Here is a 26565-nt window from a genome sequence, read left to right as displayed (position 1 = left end):
AAAGGACGGGAACCAAGATGTCAGCTGGGGTCCTCCGAGTCCCATTTCAGGGCCTGGGAAGTCCGAAGCCCACCCCCACCCCCACCCCCGGGTTTTTGTGAATTGTCCCCAAGGGACTTTTGTTTTCTTGGCCTCCTAGACTTCCGAGATCTTGCTTCCATGTGCAAATTGAGTAGAATTTACTCTATAGATGGAAGGCAGGGTTTACTTCCCAGCAATAGCAAATAAATGTGATCGGATGGTGGTATCACTGTCTAACACCTTCCCGGTCCCTCTCCCTTACCTCATCGCAGCTTCTGGACCCAAGCGGGCTTTTCTCTCCTTTTTCCTCCCCTGTCCCCCTGCTCCCCCGCCCCTGCCCTCAACGGAGCAGAAACCACAAACTCCCCCAAATCTCTAGCAGAGCAGGTGTCCCCTCCTCTGGAGGGGGTGCCCCATAGCATCCAAGCCCTCAAGGTGTCATCTCCCTCTACAAGCTCATCAACAGTTCTCCCCCAGGAGACAGCTCCCTCCTCACCCTTCCCAAAGAGGAATTGTGGGGCCAGATCTTAGGATTTAAAAAAAAAAGGTTTTTTTTTCACACCTTTACATGAGATGGGGAAATCTCTGGAGGTTAATTAAAATGGTATCTGGCTCTACTGTGGTGTCTATATTTTTAAATTGTTTTGTTCTGTATGGAATTTTATCATAACTAATATTTGGGCACTTGTTGATATGTGTAGAATTTTCTAAAAATATGTTGTTATTTATTTCAGAGAGAGGAAGGGAGAGGGAGAGGTAGAAACATCAATGATGACAGAGAATCATTGACTGGCTGTCTCTTGCACACCCCCTACTGGGGGCTGAGCCGCAACTCGGACATGTGCCCTGTCCAGAAATGGAACCATGACCTTCTGGTTCATAGGTCGATGCTCAACCACTGAGCCACAGCCGCCCGATGATATGTAGAAAATTTTAATAAACAATGTTCAAAATTATAAAGCATTAGTGAGAAGGTCTAGGCTTTGTTCCCATCTTTCATCAACGATTCACACCAAAAGGTGGTTAAATGGAGCAGCTGCAATGAGGCAGCACTAGCGCTGGAAGCTGGAGAGGAAATCAGGTACCCTTTTAAGGGGGAGAGGAGCTCTGAAAACTCAAATCTATGAAATAATAGACAACATCATAAGCTCACAGCAATACATGCAGACTCGTAACTGTTCCCCTAAGACTGTTTCTCTTGTTAGAGGGAACTCTCACATTTGAAGGCTCTAAGTCCTGACAGGGTAAAGTGAGGATGGTCCCAGTGGCGTAAAAGCCACAGCCCTGGAAAGATGGCCTAAGGAATATTCTTTGTACTTCTACACTCCTGTGCTTTCTCTCTCTTCCAACCCTTCCATTCACAAAGCTTTAACTTCTCCAAGTACCATATGCCCTTTTCTATTTATGGAGGCGCGGGGCGGGGTGTGGGGTGGGGGTGGGGGGACAGACAAGGAATATTCATGTGTTCAGGTCTCAGGAACCTCATGGGCAGACTTTGGGGATCTGTCCCTCTCGTCCTTGCCTTTGTAATGTATTCCCCTAAGTTCTACCTGCTTCCCTAGTTTCTCCTGAAATCTTCCTAGGAAATAAACCTGTCTATATAATACAAGAACTTTCTATCACGTGAATATGTAATTTTTTCCATTGTAATCGCACCTCGGCTGAGTCTACCAAACTCGACAGCTGCAGGGGTCAGAGTTTTAGTTACTCCTTATGCTCCCTGGGTTCCGTCCTTGAGTTTCCTCAATACCCAATTCCTCCTCTCTCAGCCCCACACCGACGTTTCTTCATTTTCTCAAGCATCTTGCATCATTAGGAGGTTGCTTATTTCTAGGAGGTCTGTGACCTACAGTGAGGGCAAACTGCTACCTCATGGAGAGGGGGCCTTGGCCACATTCACTCTGTGGCCCAAACAGCCAGTTACCACGGGCATCATCACCCAGTCAAAGATCACCACATACTTTTGGAAGGTTTGATTATGCCTGTGCTTCTTAGCAAAACTACTAAGCATAAATACTGATTGTAATTAGTATAGTTACATAAACAATACAAGTAGATCAATACAGTCACGAACTTTATTTATTAACTAGAGGCCTGGTGCACGAGATTCGTGCACTCAGGGGGATCCCTCAGCCCGGCCTGCACCCTCTTGCAGTTTGGGAGCCCTCAGGTGATGTCCAACAGTCAGACAGTATTAGGGCTACCGCGGCCGCTGCTGTGCTCGCCACCGCCACCGCTGCTATGCTCACCAGCCGTGAGCCCGGCTTCTGGCTGAGTGGTGCTTCCCCTATGGAAGCACACTGACCACCAGGGGCAGCTCCTGCATTGTCTGCCCCCTGGTGGTCAGTGCGCATCATAGCGACCAGTTGTTCCGCCATTCAGTCGATTTACATATTTGCCTTTTATTATATAGGATAGCATAATTGTTCTTTATCATTGTTTAATTTGTCCTGGTTTCCCGTTGGGCTTTAATTAGCAGTACAACTTTTAAAGTTTATAATTTATAACAAATATTTCAACTTAAGTAAGCCCTGCTAGTATGTGACAGATGGTTAATGTCAAAAGCCCATGGAGAAGGCTTCTGTCTAGCCCTTGGTTTTTGTTGTTGTTCTTTTGCTTCTTAAGCCAGAGAAATGTTTGACTGTGCTGATAATTTGTACGCATACATCACCATCAACTTTATCGTCCTTCAATTCCCTCATCTCCCCCAGATTTCTCTTCTACTCCTGGCTTAGGAGGGGCCGCGAAACCAGACAGAAGCATGCCTGAATGGCCTGTGTGATAAGCCTCATAAAGTTATTTTTTTCCATTAATGGTTTTCACTGACAATTTTACTGCTCTGCTTTACGCATCCCCATTCCCTTGGGCATTTGCACATCTGCCTGTGATAAGCCTCATCCAACCCAACAAAATTGGTCCCTCAGAATACAAATAGCCCTATTTTAAAAAGCTCATCTCTCTCTCTCTTTCTTTTTTGAATATAATAACACTTGAAAATAAATTTAAACAGAAAGTAATAGGGCTTTAAAGCAGAGCTATCAAAGTGATTTACTCATGAGTACCTACCTTTTCTCCTCCCAAATGACATCCATTTTATGTTCATTTTCCTTTAGTGTGTATCCTCAGCTGCTTTTTTTCTAAATCTTTACTAATAATGTGAACTTTTGATTCCACCCTTATTCCCTTCTACCTTGCACCAAAGACTCAAGTGCTCAAAGGGATCCACTGGGGCCATAGAACCAGTTTGGACAATTCTGCTATGAAATGATAATGTTCACTCGACACAATTACTGACTTTATTAGGTTGTCAAATAGCTATTTTTTTCATTAGGGAGAGAAAAGTTCTGAATTCACTTTTTCTGCAGTTACTTGAAATGCACTGTTAAGATCATACTCCACTGGTAGCAGGAAAGTGTACCTTTTTCTTAGGTAAGTGGAACCTTCACCCTATAGAGAAGTGATTTCTGTAGAGAAATTTCTATAACACCCCCACCAAAGGACTCCAAGCAGAAGGAAAACCGAAATGATAAGAATGTTCCCTTTATATTGTATAGTTCTCAAAGCAGATTCATACACATCAGTTCATCTAGTCTTTTTGTTTTGTTTTAAACAGAGGAGAAAACAAGGGCTCAGAGAGATTAAATAAAGGGCATCTTTAAGGTTACACAGCTTGTCAGTCCCTTCCAGAGACCAGGATTTAAACTACCACTCGATTCTAATTTAAAAAGAACAAATTCAGTTTCACAAACAGGATTAGAGACCCAGCACTTTTCATTAACATTATGGTGGGGAATTTTTGTTAGTTTGTTTTGTTAATCCTCTCTGAGGACATTTTTCCATTGATTTTTTTTTTTTTTTTAGAGAGAGTGAAACATCAATGTGAGAGACACATCAATTGGTTGCCTCCTGCACATACCGAGACCAGGGCTATGGAACCTGCAACCAAGGTACGGGCCTTTGACTGAAATCGAACCCGGGACCCTTCAGGCCACGGGCTGATGCTCTCTATCCACTGAGCCAAACTGGCTATGGCTTTGGTGGGGAATCTTTGGAAAGCAATACTCACCAGTGACTGTGCTTTCCTTAGCTTAGATCTGTCCCTCGATTTATTTTTCTTATCATGTGACTGTCGGCTGGAATCTGGGGTCGTTTCATGTCTTTTCTTTCTTCTGTAAGTTGGAGAGCATTGGAGAAATGACAAATACTCATTTCAAAACTTTGCCCATTTGATTTTGTTGTGACTATGACTTAAAAGATTATCTTCACTCAACTGGAAGCAAGCCAAATGTCCATCAATAGAGAGCTGGTTAAATAAACTCTACACCCACACAATGAAGTGTTATAAGCTGTAAAAAGAAAGGCAGAATATTTCTGGATACAACTGTGGAGTGATCTCCAGGATATAGTGTCACATGAGAAAAGAAAAAGTGGGTGAAGTGGTACGTATTATATGCTATTATTTACTTCCAAAAACGTGTGTGTGTGTGTATTTATGTTTTCTCAAATGGAAGGATTACAGCATAGCATTTTGAAAAATGGTTACCCATAAGTAGGATTCCCATGTGACCCAATCAGGCACAAGGGACAGTATGAAAGGGGAGAAGCAGAAGCTAGACTTCTCCACGTGTACTTTGCTTTGTTTTGTTTTTTTACTTTGGAACTATCTCAATTTTTCTCAAAACTTTTAAATAAAATGAAGGATGAAAATCCCTAAAATCAAAAACAAAATAAGTGATCTTGTCTATTGAGTTGGTGGCATTAGCACACACAGAATAATTTCTTTATGGGACATTAACACAGTAATTTGTCTGAATATTCTTTTTAAAAAATACATTTTTATTGATTTCAAAGAGAGGAGGGGAGAGGGAGAGAGAGATAGAAACATCAATGATGAGAGAGAATCATTGATCAGCTGCCTCCTGCACGCCCCACACTGGGGATCAAGCCTGCAACCCATGTGCCTTGAGCGGAATCAAACCATGACCTCCTGGTTCATGGGTTGATGCTCAACCACTGAGCCACACCGGCTGGGCTGTTTGAATATTCTTAATAGAATATATCCTAAGGACAAAACATCGAAACATGTATGAATGAAAATGTATGGCATTTGGATTTGTCTCAAAAATAACCTGGGGAAAGGGCAGAGTGGTGAGGAATAAATGAAACGAGATCGGTCACGAGTTGAAACCTGTTACTGCTGAGTGATGGTTATAAGGGGTTCTAGTTTCTCTACTTTTGTATATACTTGAACTTCCATGATAAAGTTTTATTTAAAAAGATCAGTTTTGCTGAATATTTCTTGCTGCTTAATGTTCAAAAATTTCCCCTAGCTTTGAGTCGGCCTGTGGATTGAAGGGTCCTAGTTCAATTCCGGTCAAGGGCACATGCCTGGTTGAGGGCTCGATCCCCAACGGGGGGTGTGCAGGAGGCAGCCAATCAATGATTCTCTGTCATCATTGATGTTTCTATCTCTCTTTCCCTCTCCCTTACTCTCTGAAAAAATTTCCTCCAGCTTCTAATTAAGAAATTTCAAACATAAAGAATAGTTGAAAGAATAGTATGATGATTATCCATATATTCTTTAACTGAAGTCAACAATTGATAATATTTTGCTTTATCCCTTTGTATAGATACATATATGAACACACATACATACACACACCATATGTACATATGTATATATTTGTCACAGTGTAAGAAAGTAAATTGCAGACACTTCCCCCCAAATACTTCAACACTCATCTCCTAAGATAAAGATATTTGCCTACCTAACCACACTAGTTATCACCATACCTCAGAAAATGAATAGTAATTCCTTAAAATCATTTAATACCCAGTCTATATCAAATTTCCCCAAGAATGCCTATTAAAGTCTTTATTTTTTGAACCAGAATTCCATCTAGATTCAAAATGAATTTGGTTCTTCTGTCTCTTATATTATAGAACATTCTTCCCACCTCTTCTCCGCCCCCCCCCCAACCCCCATGACACTGACTCACTCTTTAAAGAGTCCAAGCATCTGGTCTATGTTGGTGAATGGGTCCTATGACTTAGGTATCACTATTATTGCCATTTTACAGATGTGGGAACAGAGGCACAGAGAGGTTAAGGGAGTCCCCCAGGTCACACAGTTAGAAGTATGGGAGCCTGGATTTGCACCCAAGCAGTATGGTTCGAGAGACTGTACATCACCACTATCCTGTGCTGCCTTGGTGTTAATCTGTCGAAATACATTCTAAAAATATGGCAGATGTATGAAAACATTCAAATACTTCAAAATTTGTTTTCTTAATTTTTGTTTATCTTTCATATGTGCATGTGTGTGTTAACAAGTGAACAGATACATGTGTATACATAGATACATATCTATATTTTCTTACTTTCTTTTATTTCTATATAGGGGTGGGATATTATAGATACTCTTTGCAATTGCTTTTTTGATTTAATAATGTACCCTGGGAATCACTCCTTATCTGTTCATAGAGATCTTCTCCATTCATTTTACAGTTGCCTCATGCTCTACTGTGTGAATGGACCATACATGATTTATCCAACAAACACTCTCTCCTATGTATGGCCATTTAAGTTATTTCCAATATTTTAAAATTACAAACAATGTTGCAGTAAATATCCTTGTGCAGATGTACTTTTAGTGTTTTCAACGTTGATTCCTAGAAGTAGGATTGCTGGGTCAAAATGTAAATGCATATGTATTCTTGCTGGATATTGTCAAGTTTCCTTCCATGGAGTCTGTGCCAATTTATATTTCCACCAGCTATGAGTAAATTCTATCAGTGTTTGCTCACAGCCTCACCAACAGAACATATTACCGAACTTTAAAGTTTGCCAGATAGTTGAAAAATGATGAATTTTCTAACTCTGTGTAAAAAATGACCCTGGAAGGATAAACTAGAAACTAATGAGATTTGTTAATGGAAATGGGGTAGAAAAGATAATAGCGGGGAGCAGAGTGGAAGAGATGGGAGTGGCTCTTCTCTGAGTATACCTTCTCTTGTGTACACTTCTTGTATACTTTTATATAATTTTAACTTTAGAACCATGTGACCTACCCACAGTGAAGGAGGTATTAACATACCCACATAACTTTTGAACATAGTATTATGACTATACTAGAGTTCTGGTGAATGAATTCGTGGACATTGAAAGGAAATTAATTAGAAGAAATATTTTAATATCACTATTTGCCCTTTCTCTATAATAGCAGTGTCAACCAAATTCACGAATGACAATGACAGATTGAAACACACGTGTGTGGTTGGCACCAGCGAGAGCTTTACATATATAGATAAACTTGCTTAATTAGACCTGCTTTCTGATTTAGCTAAACTTTTTCCAGCCCAGTGAAGCACCCCAACTTCTCTTTCAGGTAATTGTTAGCAACACAGCAGTAAATACCAACATGAAGCAGATTATTATTGTAGATCACGCAGAGAGAACAAAGAGTGAAATATTTAACTGCATCAGTATTTGAATATATTCTGCACAGTAAGAAAACCTGAAGTCGTTTTCAAGGTCCACCATTTCTTACTTCTTTTCAGTCGGGTCAAGTTTCTAAGCTTTCTAAATCTCCGTTTTCCAGCTAATGAAAATAAAATAAAATACTGAGTCTCCTATCTACCTGCTCCAGGACTTCTGTGAGGATCAAATGAAATGAGGCATGGGAAAACACTTCACAGACATGTGGTTAAAGTGTAAAATGTTTCTACCTGGCTATAAAGCAAGTCGTGTTCCTGGGCTGAAGAAACTCCAAGGAGGATAGTCTCTAGGGAGAGGAAGCTGGGCGTTACTATGTGATGTCATTACCCAGTGCCCACATCCACCATTTCTGAGCTGAGCTGGGCTGTGGGCTGCATTTTGCTCCCTGGGGTCTTGGCAGCATTGGCTGTGATTTGGTGGGCTGTCGCTCCGGGGTGGTGGCGGCGCCTGTGTCCCACTTGGGGGAAGCCAAGTGTTGCTTTGTTGGCACCAGGTCCGTGGTGCCGTTTCTTTGTAAATGGCCAGTGCAAGTCACGGCAGCTCCTGCATTGAGTGTCTGCCCCCTGTGGTCAGTGCACATCATAGCGACCAGATGGACAGCTGGAGGGTCACTTAGCATATTAGCCTTTTATATATATAGATATACTCAGACTAAAGGCAAAGAGAACCATAAGCAAATATTGAATTCTAGTTTGTAAGTCTGTGGTGTGTGTTTTTGTTAATCCTCACTAGAGGATATTTTTTCTATTGATTTTCAGAGAGAGTGAGTCAACCAACCACACATTGAAAACACTATTTTGCATTCCCAGCCACAGATGGAAAACACTGGTTTCAATCATGGTGGGTTGAATCTATGGATGCAAAGGGCCAACTCTAGTTAAGTTTTTGGGGAATCAAAATTTATATGTGGATTTGAACCACATGGGGGTTGGCGCCCCTTAAGCTGGCATTGTTCAAGGGTGAACTGTACAATGTATAATATACGTGACATATAACCTATATATAGTGAACAATAAATAAATATGATAGCTAGATTTCTCACTGTCAGAGAAGGGAGGTACAAATATGGAAAAAAGAAAAAGACTAGGATGAACCCTATGGTGCTAGATTAAAATAGAGGTATTAAAATACTAAAAGAAGTTGTAATGTTAAATCATTACAGCTATAAAATACAAGCAAATCCTAGCAAACAGGGCAAATTTACCAATAACAGTTTGTTTACTTTTCTATTACTTTTTACTTCTAAGTATGGAAAAGCTTCTTTACTTCTACATTCACTTAAGTTCTATTTTCCTCTTCGCACATGGAAGTGCCAGCCAATTGTTTCTAAAAGCAGACAAGGGAAGAAGGACATGGAGCTTCTCACCCTTGCCAGATCTGCTCGATGGGGTCACAATTGTCCAGGTAATTGAAGCGAATGATATCAGTTGGATGCTTGTCAGAGGATCGCCAGGGGGGGAGTTCTTTCTCCCCTGAGTGGTTCTTCTTTCTTAAAGAGGAAGAAGATCGGAAAGCCGATGACGGAGACTGCTTTTCCTCTGGAGAACTGCCTGTCACTGGTTGAACATCAGCAACCACAAACCCATCTTTCGGAGGTGTCTAGAAGAAGAAAATGAATGACTTATTTCTGTTTTTAACACACTGTAATTATAACAACAATAATAAAAAGAGAATATCATCACCATCAGCACGATGGTGATGACAATGGTGACAATGATTACAGCAGCCGTCAACCCAGGAGTACTTGCTATGTGCCAGGCTACTGTCTTGGGAAGTTTTCATACATTATTTTATTTAACCTTCACAATAACTCTAAAAGATAATCATTACTTCTCCCATTTAAAGAAGAGGAAACTGAAGATAGGATAAACCAATTAATTGGCCTGCTACTACAGAAGTTTTAAGACACAGGGTCAGAATTTGAATCCAGGACTGTCTTGCTTCAAGACCATACCTTCTCTACCTGGTACTGCCACCTCCTCTAACACTTCATTGTATAGGGTTTCCACAACTGCAATTAATTTATCCATGAAAATGCATACATTCAGAAAAGTACTCCAGTCCTAATTACCTGTAACCCATACAGACAATTTCAAGTTATATAGGGGTAGTCTCTAGATTTTTATCAATTATCAAAACCTCATCCGCTCCCCCCAAATACTTTTGCTTTAATTTCCTAAATTGAAAGTCTGTTTTTGTGTGTGTGAAATTCCTAAGATTTTCATGTGGTTGTAGCCTAAGGGAAATGGTATGTTGAGAAGCCATTAAAGGCTTAATTTCTGTTCTTTAAGAGATTAGGGGAGCTTTGCTTGGTGAATTGGCTTGTTTGAATTGCTTGTGAGAATTAAGAAACTCCCCCATGCCTCCAAGCAGAATCAGTTAGTTTCTTATCCTTGTTGCAACTGCTCTTTGTATATGTTTCTATTGCAGGAGAGCACTTTGTACTCATTAATTTGTCTATGTCCTAGGCCACTAGACTAGGCTCCTTGTAAGCATGGCTGAGATCATTGCACTCAAGTACCCAGCACATAACAGTTTAAAAATATATATATTTATTCATTTAATGAATGATTATATACTGGTAGATTAAGAAAACATTTTATATTTATATCTCTCATAGCTCATAATTGGTTTAGTACTCAAAAGTCTGTGCAGGTCTCATTTTGAATGGGCATTCATTTCATTTCTCTGAGCTAATACTGCATGAAATCTATCTGCTTTTGCTGGAGGAGGTCTGATTTAATAGTACTGGGAATAAACAATAAGTGATAATAAAAATCAGTTTCAGGGGGAAAAGGGCAGGCATAAATGATAGTAATCACATATAAATAAACATCATTAACTCTGAAAAATATAAAATGCTTGACACTTCAACGTAATAGGTAATAATGAAAACTGTGATGACTCTTCTGAATTAAGTAAACAAAACTTTTGTTCACCTAGGCTTTTTGAGAAATTTTTTAAATGAGTTTTTGCTGATTTTATTGTTAAATACTTTTGCCTATACTGAAATGATCAGAAATCTTTTTTACTCTGTAAATTACATTGATTTTTTTTTAATGCTTTATAAATTTGAAGGCCATCCTTACACAGGGGGCATACAAGTCTTCTCTGCATCATTCCAATATATGTGCTGCCAAAACGAGCATGGCTGATTTTTTAAATATTATTTTAATATTTTTTTAATATTATTTTTAATATTAAACTTACTCTCCTTGGGTACATCCCATTTGGTCATCATGTATTATAAATTTCTGGATTTTATTTGCTAATATTTTATTTTATTTTATTTATTTATTTTTTTAAAATATATTTTATTGAATTTCTACAGAGAGGAAGGGAGAGAGATAGAGAGTCAGAAACATCGATGAGAGAGAAACATCAATCAACTGCCTCCTGCACATCTCCCACTGGGGATGTGCCGGCAACCCAGGTACATGCCCTTGACCAGAATCGAACCTGGGACCCTTGAGTCCGCAGGCCGACGCTCTATCCACTGAGCCAAACCGGTTTCGGCGTATTTGCTAATATTTTAAAAGGATTTTTATATCTGTGTTCATGAGGGATATTGGTCTGTGGTCTTGTTTTGTTTTCTTGTAAAATCTTTATCTGGTTTTGGTAGAAAGGTAATGAGTTCAGAAGTGTTCCCTCTTCCTCTATCTTCTGAAAGCATTTATGTAGAATTGGTATCTTCCTTAAATGTGTGATTGAATTCACCAATAAAGCTATCTGGGTCTGAAGTTTTGTGGAAAGTTTTAAAAGAATTCAATTTTTAAATTTATAAAGATTTGTTCATGTTTTCTATTTCTTATTGAGACTGTTTTGGCAATTTTTGGTTTTCAAGGATTGTCCATTTCATCTAAGTTGTTGAATTTAAGGACATGGAATTGTTCATAATATTCTCTCATTGTTCTTCTAATGTCTGCAGGATCTGTAGTGATGCCTCCCTCTTTCATCCCCACTACTAGTAATTTATGTGTTCTCTTTTTTTTCCTTTAGCAGGCTAGCCAGAAATTTATCAATTTTATTTATGTTTTCAAACAAGCAACTTAGGTTTCATTGATAGAAAATAGATTTTCTCTATTGTTTATCTGTTTTCAATGTCATTGATCTCAGCTCTTTATTATTTCTTCCTTCTATCTACTTTGGGTTTAACTTATTCTTCTTTTTCTAGATGAAGTATTATTGAAATTATGTTTCTTGGAGCAGATATTGTAGCTTTGCAGACAGTTATAAAGATCATTCTAGCCCAGTTGTCGCATTTTAAGGTTGGGGAAACTATTCTTAACCACTACCATCTGCTTTTAAAATGTTTTCATGCCAGGGACAAAGTATTGGAGGGAAGGGAGATGGTGTTGGTGACTGAGGGAAGGTAAGTTATGCTCTACTCTAGCAACTGCCTGCGTGCACCATCACTGGAACAGCCTCAGAGGGGATTACACAAATTATTCAAGTGTGGTGCTGACAGTTGACCTTAAAACCATAGTCAGATGACTTTATTAACATTAGTCAGACGCTTTATAAACTTAGTCTTTCTGACTAAGAAATATAATTATTAGTTGATTTTATTAACCTCTGTCTTTCTAATTTAGGTTTATTTCTTTAACAGAAAAACTCAAGTTTAATATAACAAAGTACTCCCTACAGACATTTAATGCTAGGCAAAGAGGTGGACATTTTCTTGCATCAGAACTAGTCATTATTTTAAATAGAGTTATACAGAAATATTCTGTAGAAAACAAAGCATTGAAGTTAGTTTTATATATAATGCTCAAAACCTCCTTTCGCCCTAACTGGTTTGGCTCAGTGGATAGAGCGTCGGCCTGCAGACTGAAGGGTCCCGGGTTCGATTCTGGTCAGGGGCATGTGCCTTGGTTATGGGCACATCCCCAGTAGGGGGTGTGCAGGAGGCAGCTTATCAATGTTTCTCTCTCATTGATGTTTCTGATTCTCTATCCCTCTCCCTTCCCCTCTGTAAAAAAATCAATAAAATATATTTTTTTAAAATAAACCTCCTTTCATGCTACAAATTAGCTAGTCACTTTTCTCTCCTCTGCCCCAGAACAGCCCAAGCTTCAGCTACTGAGTGCCATTCTCTGCCTACAATGAGAATGAGAATTGAGAAAAACCCTAGGAGAAAAGATATCATAGCTATGGTAATTTTGAAAATAACTTTTCCATCACTGCAGTTTAAAACATTTTTTTAAAAGAAATCCTCATGGAGCACACCGATTACTGAAATTAGAAAGACTAGTTTTATCATTGCAATTGTGATAATATTAATTATGCATAGTTTATTACTATATTAAATGTAAATGTAGCTTACTTTCATAAAACTAACCTAAATGAGCAATTTAGAAGTTGACTATTCATATTTCAAAAGGACTCTTCAATTTTAAAAGGATTCACTGCAGCTTTTTCATAGAATATGATACCCCTGTGGTTTTAAAAATCATTTAAAAATTTAATTTATGCACAATTTTTCAGGAACTCATTCATTGTACAAAATGATGCACAACTCTGCATGTGTCAGACCATGCCATAAACAAAAGGCTCATAAAAATGTCCTATAATTAACAGCGACTATAAGAATACAAACATTGGTTATAAACCATAGAAAGCCACTAGAAAAAAATTGTGTTATTTTACTGTCTATGATTATATGGAAATGCTTTACACTGGTATTTTCTAGCTTAAAAAGAACTTTAATATGCTCATTATGCCCTTCCGTAATTACAGATTTATTGGAAAACTTTTCCTTACAAATGTTACAAAAAATATACTTCAGCTCACCACGAAGAATCATAGAATATTTGAATTGGTAAATGGAATTTGCTGATCCATACATAACAAATACTGCACATTACCCACAGAATCTCAGTGTCAGAATTGTTGCAGGGTCGGGGGGAGGCCGGGAGTGTTGGTGAGGCAGGGATACGGAAATCCAAGACCTGAACAGAGTGCGGAGCTCCACAGTCCTAACTTCCTGAGTGGAACGGTGGTTTGGGCGTCAGATGAGGGCTCTCAGTGGTCACAGGTATCTTGGCATGGGCTGTCGAGTTCTCAGAAGAGATTTTGAAGTCATGGTATTCTTCCTTTGAACCAACTCCCTCCTCCAAGTTCAAGTGTGATCATTTAGTCTTAGTTCTAGACTTCCTAAATAACTGATGTTTGTAAGTTTGTTGCTTTTTTTTTTTTTTTTTTTGCCCCAAATTTACCTTAGGTCTGGTAACATGAAACTTCTTCACCATTTGAATGTAGTGCTTCTTCCATATGCCCTGCTCAAAGGGAGTTGGAGAGAAATTGATGTACCAGTTAAACTGCAAACATTTGAGCATCCAGAGCTGATCCAGCTCAGTTAAGTTCTTCCAGTGCCAGCTCACCTGGAAAAATGACAATTGAAGAAAAAAAAGGACCTACTCAGTTTACATGTTCACTTTCTCTAGGTTTTAAACTGTCACCTTGGACCCTAGATAACATTTTTTATCTTTTCCTCCAATTCACAGCTTAAATAGTTACCTCCTACCTCAAGTGCTTCCTACCCAAGCAGAACTATTTTCTTTAAATTCTAATTCAGACTTAGAATCTGAGTCAACATATACTTATCGAGCACCTATTAACTATCTTCATAGCAACCTATGGAAGTAAATAAAACTATTACTCTCATATTACAAATGAAGAAACTGAGGCTCAGTTAGACTTTGGAATTTCATCAAGGTTCATGTGAAAGTTATAGAAACTCAGGTCTGCACATGGTATACATCTGTTTTCCCTTCATTCTTACGATTTAACTAAATATAAATTTTATAAACAGAACACAAATACCGATACTATATGGTGTGTCCCACATGAGACTAGACATCTGTGTCTTAGCTGTAAGAACTGCAAAGATGACTACTAACATTCAAATCCAAATTTCATCCTTGGAAAACTATCCTCTTTTTTAAGAATAACTAATTAATAATTTTGAACACCAAATAAATAAACAAACAGAACACTCTATAATGGGTCTTGCTATCCATATATCTACTTATCTATCACCTCTGCTTCCTCCCTCCTTCCATCCACCACTTACTGAGTTCCTACTATATTTAGCACTGTTTTATGGGCTGAACATGAGTCAGGCAGGAGAGAGGAGGCACAATTAGAAAAAATAAGAATTCAGGGCTGAAAGAAGGAAAAAGGTTAGAGGATCTGATAGAGCCCCTCAGGCAGAAACAGAAATCATATCTACTTTGTCGAACCCAGAATGAAACACCAACCTTAATCCCTATATGGTTAATTAACTCAGAATTCAATGGAGAGATGAGGTTTTGGAGGGAGGGGATAGGGAGAAAAATTTCTGAATTGTCATTGTTTTCCTCCTTTTCCTTAGATCTTATTTATACTTGGATATTTAAGCTAGGCTTTCCCCTGAGGGTAGATAAGGTATTTGTTTGTTTTTTAAGGTAGAGAAATGAGAATTGAAGGGTAGATAGGAGCTTTCAAAACTATTAAAGACCACCACTGCCCCATATACCTTTTTAAACAGCTCAAAGCTCATTTTAGTGCAATGAATTTATTGTTTCTTTTAAACCTAGAGGAAGAATAATGATCTGTGCCTTCCTCACAGTCAGTACTGGGAATAAATATAATGCTGAAATCTTGCTAGATCAACATATGGTGCCCATAGATTATAAGAATAGCTATTTCAAATAATGTTTCCTTAGAATGATAACATTCTCATGTAGAAAACTTGGCAACTTCTGAGAAGTTTAAAGAAAAACAACGTACAAAACCCCATCAATTAAAGATGGACATTATTAACAACCTGGTAGAGCTCTTTTCCTTTCAATCTTTTTTTTTTTTTTTTTTTTTTAGGCATGTAAGAGACAAAATTGGGAAACTCTATATACAATTTAAAATTATGCTTTCTTCATTTTACATATCATAAATATCTCTGGTCTTCCAAATCATGTTTTCTAATAGCTGCATAATAATTTGTCATATGGCTATATAACACTGTCATATTGCTGGACATTTAGAATGATATACTCTTTTAAAAAACGGTTTCATTTTTAGAATAAGTAATAAGTGTACATTAATACTAAATTCAAAGGTACAAAGAGGCACACAGTAAAAAGGAAGTCTCTCTCTCATCCCTGTTTTCTAGCCCCTCATTTTTTTCCCTGATGTAACCACTGTGACCAGCTTCTTGTGGGTCATTTCAGAAGTATTCTAGATCTATACTAACAAACATGTATGTATTCTTTTATCTTTCCAAAATGGTAGGACAATTCTGTACCTTTGCATTTTTCACTAATGATATATTTTGGAGATTGTTGCAATTTATTTAACTAGTCTCCTAATGGTGGGCATTTCCATTATTCCTAAACTTTTGCTATTGCAAACAATGCTGCAATATTCTTACACAGATGTAATTTTGCATAGGTTGAAGTATATCCATCAGATAAATTCCAAGAAGTAGAACTGCTGGGTCAAAGGGAATCATTATTAAAAATTGTAATTGATCCCAAACTGTTCTCCATGGTGGTTGTACCAATTTATCTATCAACGATACACGAAAGTGCTTTTGTTTCTTCACACCCTCACCAATATAGAATATTATTTTAAAAACTTAACCAATCTGTATCATGAAAAATAGCATGACATAGTGAGACTAAGCAGCTTACGTATTTTAGAAACACCTGCATTTCTTTCTGTGAACTACTTGTTCATTCATTCCCTATTCATTCCCTTTGCTCATTTTTCTGCTGGGTTGTTGGTCTATTTTTCTTTCTTTTTTTAAAATATAATTTTATTTAAATATATATATAATTTTATTGATTTTAGAAAAGAGAGAGAGAGAGAGAGAGAAACATTAATGATGAGAGATAATCATCAATCAGCTGCCTCCTGCATGCCCCCTACTGGGGAATCAAGCCCGCAACCCTGGCATATGCCCTGACCAGAACTGAAACCATGACCTCCTGGTCCATAGTTCGACTCTGAACCACTGAGCCACACCAGCCAGGTGGCCTTTTATTCTTAATATAGATTAATAGAAGTTCTTTAAAATATAAGAAAAGTAGTCCTTCATTGGCAGTATGTATTTTCCCTATTTACTGTTTGGATTTATTTATAATGTTCTTTTTTATACAGAAAATTTTAATTTCTATAGCCACAATTTAAAATCTAGCTTTCTTTAGTCTTGCTCATAAAATACATATAGTAAATACTATATATAATGAGTAAAGCAAGAATTTAAATTACATGTTTTCGTCTATGGTTTCTGGGTATGATAGAGTACTTACAAAGACCTCCTTCCCTGTGTTTTCTTTGAGTACCTTCATAGTTTCCTTTGATTTCATATCAATCTTTTATCCTACTAGAAATTTTTTTCATATAGCTTCCCAGCTCCTTCATTAAGTAATTCATCTTTCTTACTGAATTCATTTTCTTAATTTTAAAAAATGAAAGTTAACATTTTGCACATGTGTGAATGCATGCTAACAGGTAATGTCTGGTGTTACTAGCCTCTATGAGAAGACTCAACAAACTTACTACCCGTTTTATAATCTTAAGTAATTTAACTACACTTTAATACACCATGGAATTACTTGTAAGAAAACAATGGTCCGCTCCTTTTCCAAATCCGTGAGCACATTTGCTCACTCTGAACTCTTTTAGTCTCATATTCTTTTTTTTTTTTTTTTTAATAATTTTTATTTCTTAAAGTATTACGAAGAGTATTACATATGTCTCCTTTTTTCCCCCCCTTGACATTCCCCCGGCCCCTACCCCCCCCCCCCCCCCCGCCCCGTGTCTTGTGTCCATTGGTTAATCTTATATCATATTCTTTTGTATATTTCATTAGCACCTTATTTTGAGCCTTTCTCTTTAGGAATGGTCTGAGCTGTACAATTTAGGATTTTATTGTAGCTGTGCAATGCAAGACGGTCCTGCTGATGAAGCATTTCTTCTTTGGGTGTTTGCCTCACCACCTAGCAATTTTTTTGTGTGTGGACATTAATGATATACTTTTCTTCCATTTTGAGCACCAAATAGAGAGTGAGACACAAAGTGTCTGAGACAGGGGTGAATCCAAACTACACAGACTAAACATATTGACCACGCCATTTATTGGTTTTGTGCATAGTAAGTCCTCACTTAATGTCACCGATAGATTCTGCAACTTTAAGTGAAATGACATGTAACGAAACCAGTTTTCCGTAGGCTAATATAAACAAGAGTTAAGTTCCTACAGATTCTCATCAACATTGTAACAAAACTAAGTTAAACGACATGATGCTAGTTGAGAACCTGCTGTACTAGTATTTGCTTTTTTTCCCCTCTCAAGTTCCAGAGTTTCCAGGCTGTCCTTACAAAATGCCCCACACTGCTTCTTTGCCTTTACCTGTGCACAACGACAAAGGCTTCGGGGGTCCAGGAAGGAAAAGATGTATAAGGACAACACCCTTGGAAGCTTGGTAGTAAAATCCAGAGCTTCTGCTGGAATTTTTTCCTGAAGCTTTCGGCAGCAGAACTTTTGCTGTGACAGGGAGCAGCGTTCTAACAGGCCCATCAGGATTCTTCTCCTTTGAGAGTCTGTCCATTTGTCAAACTGGAGAAGAAAGAAAAAAAAAAAAAGACAAAAGAAAATAAAAACTTCTGGGTTTAATCTGATTCCAGAGATTCATTATGAAGAAGCAATAAAAATGGCATAGAAAGTGAGTGTAGTAATTTATTCCTAATGAATGGCATGCATTTCTTTTCCTAATTAGCAAATTCCACATTTTGCCACCTACATGCCCTTTCTCACACTTCTATGTGTGAACCTGTGCAAGATCTGAGTGTGTTCACAGTACACTTGACCTCAGAACTTGCAGTTAATTAGGACAGTAAATTGGGAGCTGGCCATATTCATCAACTGAGAAAACATATTTATAACATACAACATGAAGAGAAGGTGCCTGGGCCGCCCCTCTCCTCCCAAAGAGCTGTGTATTAGCTCGTAAGAGCCAAACTCAAAGACCAGAAACAAACCTTTGCATTCGCAGTTGGAAATAAGCTATTACATGCAAATATCCCTGAGAAGGGGAGTCTATTGGGTCAAGGTCCCACTAAGGCGTAAATAATTGATGTGATTGGAGAAGAAATAGCAATAGGAGGACCTGGATAAAAAGAATTCCAGAGACAAGAAGTAGATGCCAAAGTAATCTGGGGCACACCAAACTTTGGTTACTTCACAGTTTCCCCCAGAGATAACCCTAAATCAGTCCCAAGATCAGTGGCTGATCTAAGATAAGAATGTGAGGTTTGGCTAAACCCCCCCGCCCCCCCCCCCCCCAAAAGGCCCTATGGGAACACCTACCTGCTGAATGAGCCACTTGGCCGGAGTTTAAATCTTTACTTCTTTTGTCCATTAGAGAAAATAGGGAAATTTGGGGCTACTTGTATATTGTATGCTATTTCATTTCACATATAGATACCTATTACAGCTATTATAAAGTAATCAGAATTTTACAATGAACTTTAGTTATATACTGACTACCTAACAAGGCATACTAGTATAAGGCAAAAATGTATCTGGTACAAGCCTTATAATCAACTTTATTATAGTCGTACAATGTATTTTTGTTGTTGTTGTTCATCCTCACCTGAGGATATTTTTCCACTGATTTTTATTTAGAGAGAGTGGAAGGAAGCGGGGAGGGAGAGAGAGAGATGTGAGAGAGACACATTGGTTGCCCCCCACACGCACCCAGACTAGGAACTGAACCTGCAACCCAGGTAGGTGCCCTGGACCAGGAATTGAACCTCTGATCCTTCGGTGCATGGGCCGACGCTCTAACCACTGAGATCACTGGCCAGGGCAACAATGTATTTTTTTAAAATATATATTTTATTGATTTTTTTATAGAGAGGAAGGGAGAGGGATAGAGAGTTAGAAACATCGATGAGAGAGAAACATCGATCAGCTGCCTCCTGCACGCTTCCCACTGGGGATGTGCCCGCAACTAAGGTACATGCCCTTGACCGGAATCGAACCCGGGACCCTTCAGTCCGCAGGCTGACGCTCTATCCACTGAGCCAAACCGGTTAGGGCAACAATGTATTTTTTAAAAATTAGTAGGGATACTTCTATTCACTATCATAGATCTATTCGATGACTCACAAATCTCACTTGGAAGACTATAATTCAAGAGGGAAAAAAACTCTAAAATGAATAAAAACGCCAAAAACTTTAACTTATAAATAAGTGAGTAAGATGTATTCATGTGTAAGTGTTTCCTGATTTGTGCTATCCCTGTTTCTGCACAATCCAGATCTCCAACTTCTTTCCTTCTGGTTTGGATTATTGGAATGAATAGAGAGGAGCCAGAAAAGAATGTCAAGGGTCAGGGTAAGAACCAGGCCCAGGAGGATGCATTGATCTATAAAATGAAGAGCCAAGGGGAGGTAGGAGGAGACAGAAGAGCTTTGGAGTTCTGGCTTGCAGGGAGTTTGAGGATTTAGACTGTCATTGCCTTGATAGCAGTTTTAGAGTGTAAGAGAACTGAGGAATAAAAGCAGGAGATCTGGAGTTTTGAACTGGATCCTCTGTGATTTTATCTTTGAGAAACAAAATGAAAATTGGAATTTATTTTTAAAGTTACTCTCAGGCACCAATGTGGCTCTGTAGAAACTGAGCTTCATGAGGACACAGGATGAATATGGTTACAAAACAATTTTCATGAGATATTATCATCACTGCAAGAAATCAGAAATAACCCAAAATGTCTAACAGTGGGGGATCAGCTAAGCAACCTGTAAATGGATAAAAGAAAGACTGGGGTTATGTTGATGGTAGGTTTGGGAATGAGACCACTGGGAGTCTCATCTACAATATTCTGTTATTTCTAATACTCACTAGAAATAAATTACTAAGTCCCAGTTCCACCCCTAACAACCTCTCTGAGCCTCAATTTCCTCATTTATACATTAAGAATAATTATATCTACATTGTAGAGTTGTTGTGAGGAGTAAATAAAATAATCTATAATAATAAAAGCATAATATGCTAATTAGACTGGACAGCCAAATGACCTTCCGGATGTCATTCTGGATGTCCTTCCAGATGAAGCCATGGTGGCAGGAGCTGAGGCAGAGGTAGTTAGGGGCGATCAGGCAGGCAGGCAGAGTAGTTAGGGGCAACCAGGCAGAGTGGTTAGGGGCGTCAGGCAGGCAGAGTGGTTAGAGGTGATCAGGCAGGCAGGCGAGCAGTTAGGGGTGATCAGGCAGGCAGGCAGGCCAGTGGTTAGGAGCCAGCAGTGCCCCCCCCCCGCCCCCCCGCATGAATTTCATGCATCAGGCCACTCGTATATGTATAAAACTCCTAACAGAGTGCCTGACTCATTGCATGGCAGATATTATAATAAACTATCATAGTGAAGTTAAAAATAATAAGTATGTGGGTTAATCAATGTAAAAAGAAAATATATGTAAACAATTAAATGAAAAAGTATAAAATTACTATGCTTGTACATTGATAAGGATGGGAAATATACTGAGAATGGCTGAGATTTTCCCATGTACTTTCATTGATGCCCACCAAAAAAATGGGCCCAAATTGGAGTGACTTAAAATGAATATAAAGAGAACATCAGGATTACAAATGAGGACGAACTCTACAAGAGAAAGCATTAAAACATTTTTCTTTAGAGGCTAAGAAGACAATTACTTTGGTTTCTCATTTCCCTGATGACAATGGTCAAAGGCAATTTAAATTTGGCTGTGATAGGTGTTCTTTGCCTCAAGGAATCTTCCTTTCTAATTGTGTTTGTTTAGGCTAATAGAAAACGAATTTGCATTCCTTGAACTCCTACGAATTGAAAGTGATGACTCAGAAGAATGCTTAACAGTTGGGGAAAATCCCTTTGGCATTTAAAAGGCGCTAGGAATAATCCAAAAAGTAAATAACCCGCTGTAGAGTTAACTGTACAGGAATTCGAAAATCTCCCACATCTCTTGCATCATCTCTCTAGTAAAAATACCCATAACATTGCAGCCATCGATCCAATGTGTGAGATTGGGGAGCAGCTGGGACCATTTATGGTACTTCACTTTACAGTTCATTTTTTACATTATATTATGTTGTTATGTTAAATTATCTTATAATTATATTTTATAATTATTTTAATGCTTTTTAAAATATATTTTTATTGATTTCAGAGGGGAAGGGAGAGGGAGAGAGACATAGAAACATTAATGATGAGAGAGAACCTGATTGGCTGCCTCCTGCACGCCCGCAACTGGGGATCGAGCCTGAAACCTGGGCATGTGCCCTTGACTGGAATGGAACCTGAGACCCTTCAGTTCGCAGGCTGATGTTCTATCCACTAAACCAAACCAGTTAGGGCTTAATACCTTTTTTTAGGGGTTTTCTTGACTCAAAAGAATTGTGAAAAATCCTATTTTCAGAGTAGTTGGGAGTATTACGAGTATACTTGCTGCAGTTTCAGGAAGTGAGGACAATTGCTAGAGATGACGGTCCATTTATCTGACACAATGGCAAGGCAAAGTTCACGGGGAGTGAGGGGTAAGATAAAAAGGGAGGCTTGTTATTTTTTGTTTATCGGTTATGTTAATCTGAGTTTCTGAGTCCTACTGTTAAAAACTCAAGTCCACAATGTATGAATACATTCTTGTTTTAAAAGTTTCAACTAGGTATGAATATAATCAAACCTGAAAATCCTATTTAACCTCCCTGTCAATTCTCACTCACTCCATTCCCCAGAAATAACTACTGTTCACAGTTTGATGTTTGTGCACTTCTATGCAGTTACCTACACAAAAATCCATCAGTAAGGACACAGTTAGATGAAGTAGAATATACCCATTCTGTGGAATACTACATAGAAGTTTAAAAACCAAACAAAAGATAGCCACAGTATCCTGATCTGTAATGAGCTCCAAAGGATGCAATAGGAGGACCTGGATAAAAAGGTCATGGTAGGATGGATATGCAATGATCTATTTGCTCATTTTACTGCCAATACCATTTGGGTTATTTCTGATACAAAAACAGAACAAAACACAAACCCTGCAATATCCTAGAACATGCCTTTTCAGGCCCCATGTGACCATTTCTCTAGTACAGTGAAATGGAAGTGGAATGGCAGGTTCAAAGGATATTTGCATTTAAAAATTGAATAGAATGTGTCAAACTGTCTTTTAAACGTCTTTACCATTTTTATATTCCTTCCCATTGTGTTTCAGCATATCCTCCTATTCACCAGTGAACCTTACTTTGGATGTTAATCTGTCTCTTTAATTGCTGCTGGCACACAGACAAAGGGAGGAATTGGGAATCTCATTGTCTAATTTGTATTTCTCCAAGTTTAGTGGAATAGAGCCTCTTTTATGTTTATTGGCCTTTTGTATATTTTTGTAGATTTCTCATTGTTCCATTGACTTATTATTATATATGAGTATTTGTGCTTTTCTTATTGATTGTAAGAACTCATTATATCTCCCAGATATTAATCTTTATGTAGCATGCAATTTGCAAAATATTCTCCCGTTTCTCTTTTGAATTTTAACTGTGATTGCTTGTTTCCAGCAAGTTAAAAGTAATGCCATCTACTGTTTTCAAATTCTTCAAAATATTGCTATTATTTCTAACAACATAGGAGCTGAGAAAAAGGTGAGATGCTTTCTTTTCAACTAAAATACCTCTGCTGTTATTTTCTGTTGATTGAGAGGCAACTGTCTTTTCTAACGGATTAAAAGGTGGGGTGTTTTGTTTTTTATAAGGGATTAAGTAGTAGCATGGAACGGTAAAAGTAGAAGAGCTTTTAAGTTTCTCTTAATTATTTTGTTTGTTACTGTACAGAACATCAGACAGGACCATGTGCAAATGTGTGAACAAAAATGACATTCTACAGCCAAATAGAAAATACTCTTGGATTGTCTATCATTAAATAGGATTCATATTACATCTCAGCTCACAATGTCCAGATTGTTTTTAAAAATGACTTTTAAAAACTAGTTTGAGCTTTAAAACCAATACTCAATCATTTCCATGAACATCCCAACTAATGCTAAGTAAAAAGAAAAACTGCTATCTTTATTTCACCTTCCTTTTTTTGGAAAGTATATTTCTTATGTTATCAATCTCTTATGTTGTTTATGAAACACACAAACTAAAAATCTACATGATATCGTAAATTTAAAGAATAAGTTTGTTTTTGGACAAAAGAGAAAAAGCAGTGAGTATCATTTATTCATTTGGTAGTATCAAGGAATGTATAACAAAGAGCATGATAGAACCATGTTTGCCTGCTATGGATAAGTCTATTGGAGAAGATAGATAATTAGTGATATTTGCAAATGTATATTTCTATTAGTTATGGTAAAAAAAAGAATACGTAAGATCTTTTAAAATGTTTGAAGACCTTATCCAGGGTGATATTAAAAATATTTAGTAATAATCAGCAATACCATCAACCAATCAAAACAGACAGAAGCTGGTCAGCCACATCAAATACTGGCTGAACTTTAGCCCTGGTTATATTAATTTAGGGATTTCCACTAATAGTAAGTGGAATGATAGCCGGTGTAAAAATAGTCATTCTACATAAGTCTCTTTTTAAGTTGTTGGTCACAGATGCAAAGCTATTTAAAACCATACATATATAGAATGAGAAAAACTCAGCTAGATTTTAAATTTTTGGTATTTTTTTTTAATCTTCACTCGAGTTGGGGGGGGGGAGAGAGAGAGAGAGAGAGAGAGAGAGAGAGAGAGAGAGGTTAGGGGTCAAACCTGCAACCCAGGTATGTGCCCTGACTGGGAATTGAACTGGTAACCTTTCAGTGCACAGGACAACACTCAACAAACTGAGCCACTCCAGCTGGGCATACATTTTTGGTATTTTTCATTTCTTAATTTTTAGTAGATTTATTTTGTAAAGTTTTATTATTATTTTGAATTGATAATACGTTCACATGATTAAAAATATCAGAAAGTATGAAAAGCTATTCAGAAAAAAAGTCTCTTCCACCCTGCTACAGACTCACAGTTGCCCCTTTTCTCATGAATCCTTCCAGAGACATTAAATATTTTTTTTTTTCTGCTTTGGTTAATAAATATCTTTAGGTTGAAGCTTGTAGACCAACACAGAAAAGAACTGGTGACCAACTAAGGTAACAAAAATAGTAAGAAATAAACCTTTATGCTAGTTTTAGTGCAAAGGACTGAATGTTTGTGTCCCGCCAAACCCCAAATTCATATGTTGAAACCTACCCCCCAAGATGATGGTATTAGGAGGTGGGGCCCTTGAGAGGTGATTAGGTCATGAAGGTGGGGCTCCCATGAATGGGATGAGTGTCCTTATAAAAGAGGCCCCAGAGAGATTCCTCACTCCTTGAGCCATGTCAAGTTACAGTGAAAAGGCAATAGTCTGTGAACCAGAAAGTGGGATCTCACTAGACAGTGAATTTGCAAGAGCCTTGATCTTGGACTTCCTAACCTTTAGAACTCTGAGAAATAAATTTTTGTTCTTTAAAAGCCTATGTATTTTGTTATAGCAGTCTGAACAAATTATGATACTTAGGAAAATGAGTTTTAGTAACTCATAGGAAAGGACATACTATCAACTGTTATATTCTGGGTTAAAGATGTCCCTTAAGGAAGAAGGCTTTGTATGCTTTAAAAATAGAATATTTCAAGTTTATTACATATATCAAGAGTTAAAGAGCCTGGCCCGTGTGGCTCAGTGGAGTGTTGTCCCATGCACCAAGGAGGTTGATGGCTCAATTACCAGTCCAGGCATATGCCAGGGTGTGGGCTCGATTCTCAATAAGCCCGGGATGTGAGGTAGGCAGCCGATTGATATTTCTTTCTCATTGATGTTTCTATCTCTCCCTTCCTTACTCTCTAAAATCAATAAAAACATATTAAAAAATAAAAGATTGCCCTAACTGGTTTGGCTCAGTGGATAGAGCATTGGCCTGCGGACTGAAAGGTCTTAGGTTCTGTTCTGGTCAAGGACATGTACCTTGGTTGCGGGCACATCCCCAGTAGGAGGTGTGCAGGAGGCAGCTGATCAATGTTTCTCTCTCATCGATGTTTCTAACTCTCTATCCCTCTCCCTTCCTCTCTGTAAAAAAATCAATAAAATATATTTTAAAAAAACAAGAGATTAAGTATTTAAAAAAAAAGAATTAAAGAAATCCAAGTATAGTTTTTAAAAGGAATCCTAATTTATTTTTAAAATTGAGATATAATTCACATGCCATAAAATCCAGTGTTTTGAGTGTACAATTCAGTAGTTTTTAGTATACTCACGAGGTTGTATAGCCATCACTATCTAATTCCAGAACATTTTCATTACCCCAAAAAGAAATCTTGTACCCATTACAGTCAATCCCTCTTCCCCTTGTCCTCCAGCCCCTGGAAACCATTAACCTAATTTCTGACAACACGGATTTGCCTTCTGGACTCTTCATAGAAGTGGAATCAAATACTATGTGGCCTCTGTATCTGGTTTCTTTCACTTAGCATACTATTTTTCAAGGTTCATCCATGTTGTACCATGTATCAGTACTTGATTGCATTTTCTTACCCTTGCTTTTTAAATTTTTGGTAAAATATACATGACATAAAATTTACTATTTAACCATTGTTAAGTGTAAAGTTTAGTGGCATTAAGTACATTCACATTGTTATGCAACCATCACCGCTATGCTTCTGCAGAACTTTCTCATCATCTCAAAATGAAAATCTGTTTACATTAAACAATAATTTCTCATCTTTTGGCAACCTCTCTTCTACTTTCTGTCTCTATGAATCTGACTACTCTAGGTACTTCATCTAAGTAGAATCCTATAACAACATTTGTCTTCTTGAGCCTGGCTTATTTCACTTACCACAGTGCATTCATATTTCATGTTGTAGCTTGTATAAAATTTCCTTCTTTTTAAAGGCTGAATGATATTCCACTGTATGGATATACTACCTTTTGCTTAGTCATTCATAAGTCGATGGATATTTGGATGCTTATGGTTCTTTGCTACTATGAAGAT

General features: G+C 37.8%; 1 protein-coding gene and 1 non-coding gene across 6 annotated transcripts in view; both read right to left on the bottom strand.

Moving 5' to 3' along the window:
- FBXO16 (F-box protein 16) overlaps positions 1 to 26565 on the bottom strand; it is a 52522-nt gene that overhangs the window by 8065 nt on the left and 17892 nt on the right. For 3 of the 5 annotated variants that reach the window (XM_070415531.1, XM_070415532.1, XM_070415533.1), the window contains exons 4-7: positions 17915 to 18121; positions 13737 to 13901; positions 8885 to 9117; positions 4088 to 4190 (exon numbers count right to left, since the gene is read on the bottom strand). In XM_070415531.1, the coding sequence (XP_070271632.1) occupies positions 4088 to 4190; positions 8885 to 9117; positions 13737 to 13901; positions 17915 to 18121 (708 nt within the window). Of the gene's footprint in view, positions 1 to 3568; positions 4191 to 8884; positions 9118 to 13736; positions 13902 to 17914; positions 18122 to 26565 lie in introns of those variants that run through there. The other 2 variants (XM_070415530.1, XM_070415529.1) reach the window with 1 other exon arrangement.
- Positions 10567 to 10669, bottom strand: LOC139011863 (U6 spliceosomal RNA). The gene has a single exon (XR_011471682.1). It is a non-coding gene; the product is annotated as a U6 spliceosomal RNA (small nuclear RNA).

This window comes from Myotis yumanensis, unplaced genomic scaffold (assembly GCF_028538775.1).
Source record: "Myotis yumanensis isolate MYYU_CA2020_CCGP unplaced genomic scaffold, mMyoYum1.0.hap1 SCAF_5, whole genome shotgun sequence".
Classification (NCBI taxonomy): domain Eukaryota; kingdom Metazoa; phylum Chordata; class Mammalia; order Chiroptera; family Vespertilionidae; genus Myotis; species Myotis yumanensis.
This window is presented reverse-complemented; position numbering and strand designations above follow the sequence as displayed.